A 14,747-nucleotide genomic window follows, 5' to 3' on the forward strand; every position below is an offset into this window, starting at 1 on the left:
CAGATCCTCCAGCAGAGACCGGTCCACCGTGGACAGACCCAGATCCTTCTTCACCTGCAGCCTTGGACCTGTAGTCGGAGCTCCGGAGGGAGGAGGAGAGCTCAGCTCCCGGCAGCAGCAGCGTCTCCTCCTCCTCCTCCTCCTCCTCCTCCAGGAGCAGAGCTTCTCCTCTCTGGGAGTCGACACCACGCTGCTGGAGACCCAGGACGTATTGCTGGACCTGCTGGAGGGAAGGGAGGCACACGGGAAGAAGAACCAGGACTGAGAGGGGCAGACTGTCAGACCCTGCTGCAGTAGAATGAGAGGTTTTCTAAAGAGACTCTGGTGCTCAGAGACACTACCACTTTAGTCCACAGGGGGCAACAGAACCAAGTTCCTTGCAGTAACATTAAAGTGATATAAAGGCCGTAGGACGTGTCACGTGAATCAGAATGTGCACGGCTGCATGTAAACGGGAATATTAGTGGAATATTGATTTTAAACGTATGTAAGCGTAGTCATCGTTGTCTGGTTGAAGTTACTTTTCATTTTGCATGTGTATCGTTCTATCCCCATACCTGTTCAAATCACCGTGTATTGATCCTCCCTCCATGTTGTCCTGGATTAGGGTCTGACCTCTCAGTAATCACAGTTGAGATCTCATGACTAGTTGTAGTTGTAGACTGACCTCTTGCTCCACTAACCCAGGATACCAATCCGTCTAATCACACGACCATCAGAGCGATTTAAAGTGTCGAGCTCGACCGCCACGTGACTCTGCGTTGTGTTTCTGTCTCTGTAGGAGCTGGAGTTGTGTCGCAGGCTCTATAAGCTGCACTTCCAGCTGCTGCTGCTCTTCCAGGCCTACTGTAAGCTCATCAGCAGGGTGGACACCATCAAGAGGGAGGCAGAGGTGAGAACAAAACATGCCCGAAATGCACTTTTTACATTTAGTTGGAGTTGTTGTTTGCCTTAAAATGTTCATGTTGTGAGAGAATCAAGAACAGACTAATTACATTTTATTACATCATGCTGTCAGAACACCGTCTTCCACAGATTGTCATAAAAGGTTTTGACATTAACGTTATACTTAACATAGATTAGCTGTAAGTTTTATTGTTAAATACAAGCAGAGCTGGTTTGTCTTTTAGCTACAGAATATTTAAAGAGACAGTAGTGATGTTCTGTAGTGTGGAGAAGAACCTCATACCAACACACTACTGTCCCTTTAAGACGTCGATTCCTGCGTCTTGCTGGAGCTTTCATTAGATTTGTGCCTCATGAAATTAAATCATTTCTAATGTGGAGCGATGGGGTCGGTGCTTCCAGTTAATACGTAGTGGAGGTTTATTTTGCACGTGTGCGCTGTAATATGCAGTGCAATGAGATTAACGTCTGCATGTCTTCTGTTTCTCAGGTGACCAACATGTCTGAAGAACTGTCCATCCTAGAGAGCTGCCTGAAGGAGGCAGAGACAGGAAGCAATGGTCAGGAGGACGTGTGCATGTCGGACTCTCCTCAGACCAACACGGAGTCGGCCATCCAGTCTCTGATCGAGACTCTGAGAGCCAGAGACTTCAGCTCTGCTCTCACACAAGTCAAAGTCTTTAGGTAAGAAGAACACTTCTGACTCTAATCAACGACCGACCAAAGATCATTCAACAAGTAACAATGAAGCATGTCAAGTGTTGCTGTTTACAGCTTTTTAAAATGTCAGTACAATCTCCTGCATATCCGTAAAATATATACGAGACAAAAACCTCCCAAAAATCTACTGTGATGCAGTTTACTGATATACAACGTTCTCTCTGTTGTCCTTGAGATGTAAAAGCTGCAGAGAAGTAGACGTATTTCTGCTGAACGTGTTTAACATCAGGACAGTCAGCGACTCAAAAAAACTGCAATGCACGCTGAACAGGAACATCATAAAACCCACTCCACATGACGGCGGCAGCACTAAAGCTTTGTTTATACTCAATGAACAGCATTATTCTCCTAAACTCAAGACAACGAGGGCAACTCAGAGATATGAACGTAGACTGTAGATGTAACCGACCTCCACTATGACGAGGGATTATAATTATCTGTAAACTCATATTCATAAACTACTTTATTATCTTTATAAAGAAAGAAGTCAAGTTTAAATATATTATAAAGAAACTAAGGTTGAATATCCTCTAAACTATTTTTATTTGGCTGCAAAATATTTACTCAAATGTAGATTTTTAAGGCTTCCTGTTTCTAAAACATCTAAAAGTGAAGTGACCTTCTTTGTATAATCCTCAAACGTGTAAATAGAGTTTTTATTCGTGAACTGTTTGTGTCACGTGATTCAGAGGTGCACATGCGCCTCTTGCTGGCTTCAGTATAAACCGAACTTAAGAGCACTACATCCTCCCTCCGCAGGTCTCTGTGGCCCAACGACATCTTCGGCAACGAGACGGACGACGCGGTCCAGACCCTGCTGCACATCTACTTCCGCCACCAGACGCTGGGCCAGACGGGCTGCCTGGCCGTGGTGGGTCCCAGCAGGGACCTCTCTCAGGCCAGCGGCCGCCTCACGGAGCTCAACCTGCAGATCCGAGAGGCTCTGAGTCGGGCTCAGGCCTGCCAGACCACCACCATGGTCAGCACTGGACTGTGAGAGCCGGTGGTTCTGGACTAGACTGGACTAATATTACCCCCCCGCTCTACACAGACCTCACCTCAGCTGTAGAGAGAGGGTAGACAGCGAGGGGCTCCAGAGGAGGACCAGAGACTCCACCTAAAGGGCTAACGGATGAGTGGGAATAACTGACTCTTAATATATATTATTACGTATGAATGCTTAAAGCGAACATCTTCTCCCGGACGAAGCCAACGTGCAAAATTCAGTTGCAATAAGTCGTGTGGTGGTTTTGTGGGAGAGGACGCAGTGGGACGAGAACTTTTATTTTAGTTTCTTTTAGTTTCTTTTTTGCTGGATTGAACCTGATGGTCCGTCACACCGACCTCCTCCTCAGAGAGGGGGGGGGGGGGGGTATAGCAGCATGTAAACCGGTCGTATGTGGGAGGACACGCCCTCAAGATTCATGAGCAACATACAAGAGAAAGAAAATCTAAAATCTTGTTTAAGAAGTTTTCAACAGCATGCTTGAAAGAGGAAAACAAAAAAGAAAAAGCACTGCAAGAATATTTTTTTGAGAAATGTATTTTTTATTAGCGCTAACATCCTAGGCTGTAAAATGTTAGGATATGTAACATTGTAGCCCTGTGGGACACGTTTCAAGCCTTTCAGGGAGTGTAAAAAGAGAAATATATATAAATCTGTTTATTGATCTCTGCGCAAAAAAACAAACTCACTCTTTAACCAAATAAGTAGCTGCCTTTAGAGAGTGTGTGTGTGTGTGTGGTTCTACACCACTCACACACACATAGACTGGCTACAAGTCATTATGGAAACATAACTTATTTTACTCTGTATATATTTTAGAAAATGTATAGTGTAAAACCAGTATTTTTTCCCCCCCGTTGTACTTTTGTGTAATGCACTGTTCATCCGCGTAGGATGTCTGTATAAAGCTCACGTGATGAGAGAGAAGAGTCTTTGATGATCCGCTCCGCCTTCCTCATCCATTCACACTTTCCCAAAGGCTGCCTCGGTTGGGTTTGGTTGTGGTCGGTCGGGGGGGGGGATCTAATGACCGCACCAACCCAACCAAGTCATATGCATTCCTTTTTCCTCCACTGTGATCCGCTTAAACCCTCACGAAGAGGACTGACTTTTTGTTTGTTTTTGATCACGTTGCAAAGCAGCCCCTCCTATTTTATTGTTTTTGTCTGCGGGGGGGGGTAGATGTAGTGGTTGAAGCGTTGCCGCCTCGTGCTGCTGTGACTTTCATTATCTGAAGGCTTTCTGGAGATCTTGTCATGGCACATTGTAACACGTCACTGTACTCATTCCTCAGCTTTGTTCCCCTGCTTGTCTGGTACATTTTGAATGCTGTTCTTAATTATTTAATGAATATATTATTTACCTGGAAGATGTTTTAATGTAGAGGTGCATTATACATTTCTTTTGTTTTTTCTTCACTCACATACCAGCCTTCTCTCTGGATAAATAAAAAACTAATCGGTTTGAGCTTGGTCTTAAAAGTGCTTTCTTCTGGAAGGTTTTGGAATAAGATGTAACATCTGTCATGAAACGCCACGAAATTAAGATACAGGTGTTCAGGATCTCACATCGCAAAATATTTAACAGCATGAACAGAAAATATGCAAGTGGTTGGCCTCCAACATTGTGCAGCAAGTTGCCTGCTTTTTATTTTGGGTGTCATGAAAAAAGGAGTTAAATTCTTCCAGCCGAGTTCCCTCTACACCACACGTGTCAAACTCGAGGCCCGCGGGCCGAATCCGGCCCGCCACGTCATTTTATGTGGCCCGCGAATCCACCAGCAAAAAAAACAAAATAGTTAGACTTGAAAATAAAAGTATCCCCATGGTCGAGATTATGAGACGGCATGTTGTCTGTGTACCGACATTAAAACTATCACAACAGGTGGACAGGAGAGGGAACAGCCCGTAAAGAGGTTTCCCAACAAGTGATTGAGTTGAAAAAGATCAACAAATAATCCCAAAATGTCCACGAAGAGAGAAATTGATGCAGAGGGAAGAAGATGTAATTTAAGATGGGAAAGAGAATACATGTCTGTGCTTCAGGGAGGAAAACGGGTCTGTCTTCTGTGTTATGATGCGTGTCGGTGATGAAGGATACAATTCACGTCGGCATTTTGACACCAAACACGGAGCTAAATTTAGCCTCCAAGAAAAACAGCAAATTGTCCAAGAATTAAAAGGCAGAGTGCAATCACAGCAGAATATATTTACAGAAGCTACAGCCCAGTGCACGCTAAAGGTATGTGAGCAGGTGAGCTCCGACCAGATACAGACTTTTACAAATGTCAGTTTGTGAAGAAACACCATCGCAGACCGAGTTCAGGAACGAGCAGCAATCTAACAACACAGCTAGCTCAGAGACGAGCAGGCACTCGGCTTCTTCATTAGCTGTTGATGAAAGCACAGACAACACGGACACAGAGCATCCATCCATGTTTATAAGACCTGATCTCTGTGAGGAGATCTCGGATGTAGCTGCCATGCACGGGACATTAGTGATGCAGAGAGGTGACAATAGCTTTGAACAAAGTTAATGTCATAACTTGTTTGATTTGTCTGTTTTCTTTAAAAGTTTGATCTTTGATCGAGTTTAACCCTAAATTTAAGTTTATAATGAATGTGCTTAAATATGATTTTACATTTATATAACTGCATGTACAATATTTTTACACTTGAATAAACAATCAAATGCAGAGTTATGTTAGGGAGTCGTTACATTTATACAGTTACAACCGGCCCTTTGAGGGAAACTGATGTGGCCCGGAGTAAAAATGAGTTTGACACCCCTGCTCTACAGTGTTGATCGTCTCACATTTTATACGGTTCTCCAGTTATTGGAATCTTGCTTCCCCTCCGGAGCTCAGTACCCGAGACCTCCAGCTGTTATGCATCCACAATCACCAATCGCACCATTTGAAGTTATCTGGTTCCAAACTTGCATCTCAACTGAAAGTATTTCAAAACCGTACTCTGCCTTTAAATCTTAAAGTTCTCCATTTCCTGAAACAAGTCGTTTTGTCGATTCTTTGAAAAGTCTCTTAAATATTCAGTTCAGTTTCCCACCCCTCTGATATATAATATTCCATATTTTCTATCTTAAATGCTACTCTGGGTCCATAACACGTTGTTAAAGGCCCCCTAAACCCACCAGCGAGATCAGAGTCCCAGGCGTGCTGTTAATCCTGAACCACAGACCTGAGCTTAATGTAAAGCTCTGATATTTGAATATTTTAGTTCCACTTCTGAAAGAAAGGCGTCAGTACAGAGTGCAAGGTAGCCATTTATTACATTGCAAAATTGTGTGGTGCTTAAATCCATCAACACAAAACAGGCATGAAATAAAGTTTTGAAACAAATGGGTTTTTTGTGCAAACAAAGTGGAATGTTGTCTTGAAAGTCTCCTAGATGATGTACTTGAAGCTGAAGGTGCTCTCGCAGGACAGACGCTTCCCTTTGCATCTGCCGCACAGGTCCTGTCTGTGAGGCCGTTTGGGGTCCACGTGGCGCTGCGTTACGGCGCACGAACAGCGCGCTTTGTTGCAGGTCTGGGAAGAAGAAGAAGAAAGTCTTGGTTTAGTCGTGACACAGTTTCAGCTCACAGAGCGAGTTAGAGACGCGCTTACGTGACACGTGATGTCCTCCACGCGGTACGGGTTGAAGTCCTTTTGGCATTTCCTACAGAACTGTTTGAAGTAAACCTGGAACACAACGTGCTTCAGTTAGGTCTGCTGCGAGAGGTCATGAATAAACAATACATAAAGATCAGCTCACCTTGTTGGTGCCCTGAACGCACCACACATAGGCGCTCTCCCATCGCAGGTTGCATCCTCTGCAGTGATAATATCCGTACTTCTGTTCCAGGAACTGACGGGACGAGAAGGCAAAAGTCAGGGAGTCGGTTCACTCTCCGCCTCTAATGTTAGTCGATTAATCAGTTCAACTAGTTAAAGCTCGGGTCGTCTTTAAGGCTCACACAGTTTGTAGATAACAGCCAGATGTTGATGATCTACAACATCTGCCTGCTTTTGTCCTAACTTCTGATTTCGGACGTTTTGGAAAAAACTGATTTAATCTTAAAAGCATCGGAACTGAAATGAGTGACCATCTGCCACATGCTGACGTTAGTGAATGATTATCTTAATTAGATTTACTTATTAAAAAAGTTAAAGTGTGTCTGAATCAGGAGACTTTCATCTCCCAGTAAAAGCTCCAAAGCTTCAGGGTCTCTGAACACCTGAGCAAAGTTACCTCATAATATCTGCAAGTACATTTTGACAGTTTAAAATGACCAATGTTCTGGTTAATTTACCCTTTTGGGGACTCAATTATATACAGTGCATTGCCTTCATTTTTAGTTTGTTCTTGAAAATTTTGTTTTGTATAAATATTTATTTCATCAAGTGAAACTGCAGAGAAGAGGCCATCAATGCTATCTTTAGTTAAAACAAAAAGGTATTTATTAAAACTTTTTTAAAATTATAAATGTAGTAAATAATATTTTTAATAGTTATTTATGTATAACTTTTTATTCAATTATATAGTTTAAAATGTTTATATTTATGTGTATTTAAACGTTTCTTCAGATCATGTTTGCACATTTTTATGTTTTTTTTTTCTTCCTTGATCACGTGACGAAACTCACCTGGAACCGCACGCGCGCCTTGCCCTTTGACCCCTCCGCAGTGAGCAGCAGCTTGTCGCTCTCCACGAGCTTGGACTTGTCGCGTGGCTCCCGGAGCTTCGCGGTCTTTCCATCGCGTTTCCCCGCAGAGTCCGGCGGGTCACCGGTCTGCGTGTCACCGCACGAGGCCTCCTTAATGTCGTTGTTGTTGTTTTCATCGACCAGGAAGGAGGTGACGCTTCTGTAGGCGATGGGTGAATACACCGCGAGGGTGCGCGGGTACCGCACACCGCCCGCCGCGTTGGGGCTGCCGCTTCCTCCGCCGTAACTGCCGCCGCCGCTTCCGGGCTCCTGCTGCGTCCTGCGTCGGGAGTCCCGCTTCCAGGCCAGCAGGGTCCGCGGGCCGATGGAGCACTGCACCGTGGCGTCTCTCCGCGGGTTCACCTGCACCGACACATCCTTGGTGTTGGCCTTCCGGAGCCTCGGGGTGAGTTTGGGGTTGATCTGAGATAAGATGGACTTCAGCTGGGCGCGCTGGTGGTTGTTGAACGCGTCCGAAGAAGTGTCCGCGTACTGGGACAGGTAGCTTTTATACTTCCACCCCGCGTCTTTGGGCCGGGGGTGTCTGTAAGATGAATAGAAATAACTGTCTACTGGCTCCTCACCATACGTTGCCATTTTTGCTCAACCAACCAGAGCCGCAGGTGAATCTATTTAAGTAGATTTGGGCAACACGGGCTCCTCTATTAGGTTAATTAAGGTCAGGTGTTCGTGGACCAGAGGTGGGCACGTGGAAGAAGATGAACGGAACAAGTGGAGATTAAAATATTATGTTAAAATTATAAATATATATTTATAAACAGATAACAGATTATACTTTTTTTTTAAATATTTATAATTTTAACAGATTATAAAAAATATTTATAATTTCAATATAAATAAATATTTATAATTTTAACAGATTATAAAAAATATTTATAATTTCAACATAAATAAATATTTATAATTTGAACAGATTATAAAAAATATAAATAAATATTTATAATTTGAACAGAGGTTAAAGGAGCTGGATAGGATAGACTAAAAACATGTTTAGGAAAGTGGTTTGATGCTGAAGGCTCACCTGGAATGTACATATTGATAATAAATAGATGTTAAAAAGGTTTTAAATGTGATGAGACTGTTTGGTGGGAACAGAGTGAGGAGCTGGTCTGCTCTGAAAGCTAAATATATGGTTATATAATATAAAATACCTTCTGGATTATGGTGTGTATACAGGTCTAAAAACCTCGTTGGGAATACTGGATGCTCAAGCATCACAGGTAAAGAGCCTGAGACCTTCAGAACAGTAATAATAATAATCACGTGACTTGATGATTGATCTGTTTGCATGTGAGATGATAACCGTAGTTATTGCTTTATAATCTGTGGAGGACGTCAGCGTTTTAATATCAGATTCATGTTCAGCATCAATGAGCAGAGAGAAGAGTTATTGTTTGAAAAACTACAATCACTATTCAGAATCCATCAAACGCAGCTCATGTTGGAGGATGAGCAGCAAAAAGAAAAAGGGTCTTTGAAGAGTTGGATTAATAACTGTAATGTAAATATAAGTAGTGTTAAAGGGACACATCAAAATAGATGTAGATACAAGAAAGTACAGGAAGATATTTAGTAAAAGTAAACCCTTTGTTTGGGAATGTTGGATTATAAGAAGACGAAAGTCCTTCTGGTCTTAACAGTGTTATTATAAAGAATAATAACGTAAAGTGTGAAGTTATGTGAAGAAGTAGAAACTGGATTATGTTTTGTTGTTCTGTCAGAAGATTCAGCGAGAGAAGTTTTAAAAAATGGAGATTGGAGAGGAAGAAAAAAAAGTGACAAATGTTGAGAGTATTTCGGGTCAACAAGACTAACGTATTAAAATTAAAGATTTTATTCATTATTATTTTCCATTTGTTTCCTCTTGTTTGTTTAATTATTTAGTTTTCTTTGCTTTGTTGTTGGATTAAAACACATGAAAGCTGTTTGCAAACCGCCGTTTAAAAGAAAAGCAGCAGCAGAGACTCGTCACAAAGGTATGCACGTTGTTTTACTTTTCTTTCTTTACACATTTTTATTTTGTTGACACAGTTGTTTATAATATACACATATTGTACATTTTGTTCAGACAGTGTTTGAAGCTCTGCTCGTCTGTGATGATTTATTGATGAATGAGACTTTCACAGGTTGAAGTTGAGCTGATGAGCAGATGTTTACAGGTAACGAGGGCTCAACTCTCTGAGTCGTTTTGTTCATCGTCGACTTACATTTGTTTTGTCGATTTGTTGTTTTTTAGGCTTTTTTCATGCTAAATAATTTATATCTAACAAATCAATGAACACATTTATGAACTCTAGATTTAAAGCTTTTGTGTGATTCTTTGTTGAGTTTTACAGATCTGTTGTTTTGTTCTTAGCCGACTAAAGTTTCTTTACTCGATTAGTCGTTTTTATGTGTTTTTCCTCACAAATGACTTCCAACAAATGAATGACCACATCTCTGGTAAACAAAAGATTTAAAGTGCTGCTTCTGTGTGATTCTTTGTGGAGAAACTCGATTATTAGTCGAGTTATCGTCGTTCTGTTCTCAGTCGACTAAGATTTCTTTAGTCGATTAGTCGTCTTTATGCTTTTTTTATTCTAAATACTTATTTCCAACAAATCAATGAACACATTTATAAACTCAAGATTTAAAATGGTTCTTTTGTGGGATTCTTTGTGAAGTTTTACAGATCTGTTGATTAAATCAACTCATCGATTAGCCGTCATAATTGGTCGATAAGTGTTGGTCGACTAAGAATTTATTTTCTCCAGGCGACCAACACTTCCAGGAAACACAGCGATGTTTTAAAACATTAATGATGTTTTTTTTGTTGTCAAACTGAATGCATAAAGCTGGATGACATTAAGCACCGTCCCAGCATCGTCTCCCTGTTCTCCAGGTTTGTCTTCATGAATGACAGCGATCATAACGGTGGATCCACTTGCAGGTTTCACTCCCCCCACATCTGTAGTGGTCTGCACATCAAACAGGAGTGGGATCGGGAGGACAGGGGTCCAACATGATGGTGTTCGGGTCGCTCACCGCCACGGCACCGTAAGACGAGTCCATGTCCTCGTCGTCCTGAAACCTTTGATACGTCATGCCCGTGTCCTCGCCGTCCCCCATGGGGTCCGCTTTGTGCAGGACCTTCTTCCTGTACATCCTGTAGGCCAGGATGAAGATGCCGGCCTCGGCCGCCTGGAACAGGGCGTACAGCAGAGGGAACATGTACATGCCTCCCATCAGCTGGGGGGGGAAGGCCAGCTTCAGGATGGCGGTGCACAGCTGCACGTTCTGGCATCCCGTCTCCAGAGAGACTGACCGGCAGCTGCTGGGCGGCAGGTCGAAGAGCACGGCCAGGCCGTAGCCCGCGGCGTAGCCGCACAGAGGCATCAGGATGGCCACCACGTAGACGGAGGGCGGGATGGCGGACAGCAGCTCCGGGCCCAGCATCGCTCCAGTCAGGATGAACAGCATCACGAGGGTGACCAGCAGAGACCACAGGGAGACCTGGAGACACAGAGGAGCTCAGCACTGAGGTGGTTGTCTGACCCGAGGTCAGCTGTTTTCTGCTGGAGGGAAACTTATACCTGTCGTCATGGAGGGCAATGGCTTTCTCTTCTTTTTACATGCTACTATTGTATACATTTTCTTTTTATATACTATAAAAAATGTTTACTTCTTTCAACGGACTATACTATGATTTATTTCGACTTACTAAAGTATTCCATTTTTTTCGACACACTATACTATGTTTTTTTCACTTTGATGACCTTACTGTGACTTCTTTAGACCTCTACTATGTCTTTTGTCAACATAATACCATGACTCTTATGACTTTTTTGTTTTTTGACATGCATAGTATGACTTTCATTTTTTCTTTACGACATGCTATACTATGAGTTTTTTATGATTTTTTTCGACATACTATAATATGAATTTTTTCGACATGCTATACTATGACTTTTTTCGACATACTATAATATGACTTTTTTCGACATGCTATAATATGACTTTTTTCGACATGCTATATTTTGACTTTTTTCGACATGTTATACTTTGACTTTTTTCGACATACTATAATATGACTTTTTTCGACATGCTATAATATGACTTTTTTCGACATACTATACTATGACTTTTTTCGACATGCTATAATATGACTTTTTTCGACATGCTATATTTTGACTTTTTTCGACATGCTATAATATGACTTTTTTCGAMATACTATAATATGACTTTTTTCGACATGTTATACTTTGACTTTTTTCGACATGCTATAATATGACTTTTTTCGACATGTTATACTTTGACTTTTTTCGACATACTATAATATGACTTTTTTCGACATGTTATACTTTGACTTTTTTCGACATGCTATAATATGACTTTTTAGGATTTTTAAAATGTACTATACTTTGACTTTTTTCTACATATTATACTTGGACTTTTTTAGGATATTTTTTTTGTGACAAACTATACTATAATCTTTCAATGACAAGGACTTTTTTATTACGTACTTTACTCTGACTTTTTTAATGCCATTTATACTATGCCATTTTTTGACTTTTTACGTATTTTTATGACATATTTGGGAACGTGATTATAATATGCGAACATAATTACAATTTAAACTTTCTAAACGTAGGGGTGAAGTCTGCATCAAGGCATCACTGCTGCCCAACGTTACAGCCTGTTGTAACCATGGTTGTAGCTGTTGTGGCCCTCCCTCATATGTGGCTTTTATCAAATAGGGGGGAGGAGCTCTTCCGGACACAGTGCCTCTGATGTCACTGTTCCTGCAGTCTGCATCCCCTTCTACTTATGACAGGAAAATTACGCAGTGCGCTTTTGGTCAAAGGTGCCTCCTTAACTGAAAGTACACACGGTCTAAAATAACCTCAATTTAATTATGTAACAAATTCAGCTCATTGATTAAATGGAAAAGTAACTTTGAGAGACTTCTCTTAAATTACCTTTAAAACAATGTCGGCCACGCGCGTGTAGCGGTACCTCAGGATAACTCCTAAACCAATGGGGATGAGAGTGCTGCACAGGGTCAGGATGATGGCCCCGAAGGGCATGAGGTTGACCACGGGTGTGTTGATCCAGGCCCGGCTGTAGATCCACAGACACAGCGGCATCAGCACGAGCGCCAGCAGAGTGGAAGAGATGGTCATGACGATGCTGGGGAGAAGGAGAGCAAAGACGCACCGTTTACACCATGCATGTGGTGTTTGGTCACAATGTTGAATCTTTTTTAAGTTTGACAGGAAAGACTCATTGAATTAAGGGAAGCGTGTTGAACTTGTAAGTCGTGCGTAATGTTGTACCAAAGTCCCCGTTACTTCAGTGCGTAATTTGCGGAATGAGACGCGCAAAACGTAGATCAACCTTGTGAAATCGTTTTGTTTTTTACCGTTCCACTTCATAACTCACTGTGTTGTTTCTGTAGATTAGTACAGTATACATACCTTAGATTCATCTCCCCGTTCACCAGCAGAGACATTATATTTGATAAGTTTCCTCCCGGGCAGCAGCCACAGAGGAGAACAGCCATCGCCGCCACATCGTCCAGAGAGAAGGCTAAAGCCAACAGAAAGGCCACCAAGGGCATGATAACAAACTGACACACCAGTGCCAGCAGCACCCCGATGGGCCTGCGGATATGCTCCCCGAGCTGGCTAACCTCCACCGTGCAGCCCAGCCCCAACATGGTGAAGCAAAGCACAAGTCCCACAAAGACATTGATTCCGTGGCTGAGCGGGGAATCCCAAAAGGCGGGCATCAGGTGAGGGGATTCCGTCGGCGGAGCGGCCATAAACTCAGCTCCGGCGACAGTCCTGAATGCGCTGGCTTCGCGGAAGATGGCCACTAATCCCGCCATGGCAGCGTCCTTTGGAGAATCCACAACTTGCTTCAAAGTGTCCGGCATAAAGTCCATCAAACCAGCATTCTGTGCGTCGCCGCCCAACAGGCTGGAGTTCTCCATGGCGCAACAGGAGAGGCAGAGGCTCGTGCGTAAAATGATTCCCTAGTGGCGCACTGGCACTAATGAGAAACAGCGCTCAGTGGTCGGAGGATGTGATGGTGCCATGGCACTGATAGCCTTAAAGTGACTCTCAGAGACAGACTGGTCCCACGGATTGGCTCCCACCTATAGACGCACACAGCTGGAGGGGAGCCTGCACACGGTCTAAAGCCTCAGCGAGAAAGAGAGTGGGTGGGCCAATCAATAACGCACAGTCTGCCCTTTTATACTGCGCTCCGCTCCGTAATAAGGAGAAAAGGTCCCCATGAATATCAATCCAATTATTACATATTTAGTTTTCCATTTAGGAAATAAAACCCGGCCCAATAGATTGTTCTCGCTCTATCTTCTGTAGAATTATGAAGACCAGAATGTAGACACATGGGAACTGGAGCTGTAGTGAAGAGGTTAAACACAGTCTAATGAATGAAAAGTGTGCTGATCTTTCTACACTAGTGCAGCGAACTGTGAACATCTGCGCCTCGTCTCAAACGTTATAGTGGCGCGAGGCTCACGTTTAGTTTTAGTAAAGCTTGTGACAGGTTGGCGGCCCGCAGTAATGCATCATGATGCATGTTTAGGGGTCTCTGCTCTGTCTGCAGTCCGCAGATCCTCCGAGATGAAACTCGCGTGGAGCCCCGCGGTGCCAAACGGAAGATGAGTGACTGACGTCATATGTCTTCATGGCACCGGGGCGGTGACTCAGGCTTCCATCTGCCTCCTCCCCTCCTGCCCCTCCCCGGAGACACATCGTGTGCCCCCCCCCCCCCCCCCCCCACCCCCACCATTGACCAATGGGGGACTCCATGCTACGTAATGCAACAACTGTGTGTGCAGAATATAAATGTGTCACCTTCCTCTTAAAAGCTGCTTTATGACACTGAAACACGAGAAGACGGATATAAAGTCTGTCATTGACGTGACGTCACTTTCATCAGGCGGGTCAGATGTTTTAATTGGATCAAACACTTTGTGATGCTGCGCTATAAATACACTGAAGCTGGTTATTTCATTACTGAATTTAAGAAAAAGCAGCTTGATGGTCCGATAACGGAAACAATGTAACAAATGTTCTTTCATGTGAGACTCAGTAAGATTATAACTCTGCGCTCTTATTACTGTCTCAATGACAGACAGGCAGACAAGACGTTTACACATCTATTTTCCATTCATATATTTATTTGCATTTTTTTTTTCCATTTATAACATTTTTATATATATTTATTTATTCTATATATTTAAGTTTTTATTTTAGGTTTTATTTATTTTTGTTTATTCTATATATTACATTATTTATATTTTACATTGATGTATTTATTTGCATATTCTTTCATTTATATTTATATATATATTTATTTATACATTCTATACATACAT

The 14,747-nt window shown here is 42.5% G+C and overlaps 3 protein-coding genes across 10 annotated transcripts in view; 1 reads left to right on the forward strand and 2 right to left on the reverse strand.

The window, feature by feature from the left end:
* The window catches only part of fryl (furry homolog, like), a 43,688-nt gene extending 39,589 nt beyond the window's left edge, over positions 1-4,099 (forward strand). For all 8 annotated transcript variants that reach the window (XM_031868414.1, XM_031868417.1, XM_031868420.1 and 5 more), the window contains 3 exons: positions 782-892; positions 1,397-1,590; positions 2,386-4,099. In XM_031868414.1, the coding sequence (XP_031724274.1) occupies positions 782-892; positions 1,397-1,590; positions 2,386-2,623 (543 nt within the window). In that variant the 3' untranslated portion in view covers positions 2,624-4,099. The remainder of the gene's footprint in view (positions 1-781; positions 893-1,396; positions 1,591-2,385) is intronic.
* Positions 4,100-5,896: 1,797 nt separating this feature from the next.
* Positions 5,897-7,933, reverse strand: zar1 (zygote arrest 1). The gene is made up of 4 exons (XM_031868484.1): positions 7,277-7,933; positions 6,406-6,498; positions 6,258-6,332; positions 5,897-6,179 (listed from the first exon to the last, which is right to left on the reverse strand). The coding sequence occupies exons 1-4, from the start codon at positions 7,931-7,933 to the stop codon at positions 6,036-6,038; spliced, it is 969 nt and encodes a 322-aa protein (XP_031724344.1). The 3' UTR covers positions 5,897-6,035.
* A 1,436-nt stretch (positions 7,934-9,369) lies between these two features.
* On the reverse strand, positions 9,370-13,553 carry slc10a4 (solute carrier family 10 member 4). The gene is made up of 3 exons (XM_031868453.1): positions 12,814-13,553; positions 12,316-12,526; positions 9,370-10,849 (listed from the first exon to the last, which is right to left on the reverse strand). The coding sequence occupies exons 1-3, from the start codon at positions 13,329-13,331 to the stop codon at positions 10,322-10,324; spliced, it is 1,257 nt and encodes a 418-aa protein (XP_031724313.1). The 5' UTR covers positions 13,332-13,553; the 3' UTR covers positions 9,370-10,321.
* Positions 13,554-14,747: the final 1,194 nt, after the last annotated feature.

The sequence above is a fragment of the Anarrhichthys ocellatus genome, unplaced genomic scaffold (genome assembly GCF_004355925.1).
Source record: "Anarrhichthys ocellatus isolate YVR2014 unplaced genomic scaffold, GSC_Weel_1.0 scaffold42, whole genome shotgun sequence".
Lineage (NCBI taxonomy): Eukaryota > Metazoa > Chordata > Actinopteri > Perciformes > Anarhichadidae > Anarrhichthys > Anarrhichthys ocellatus.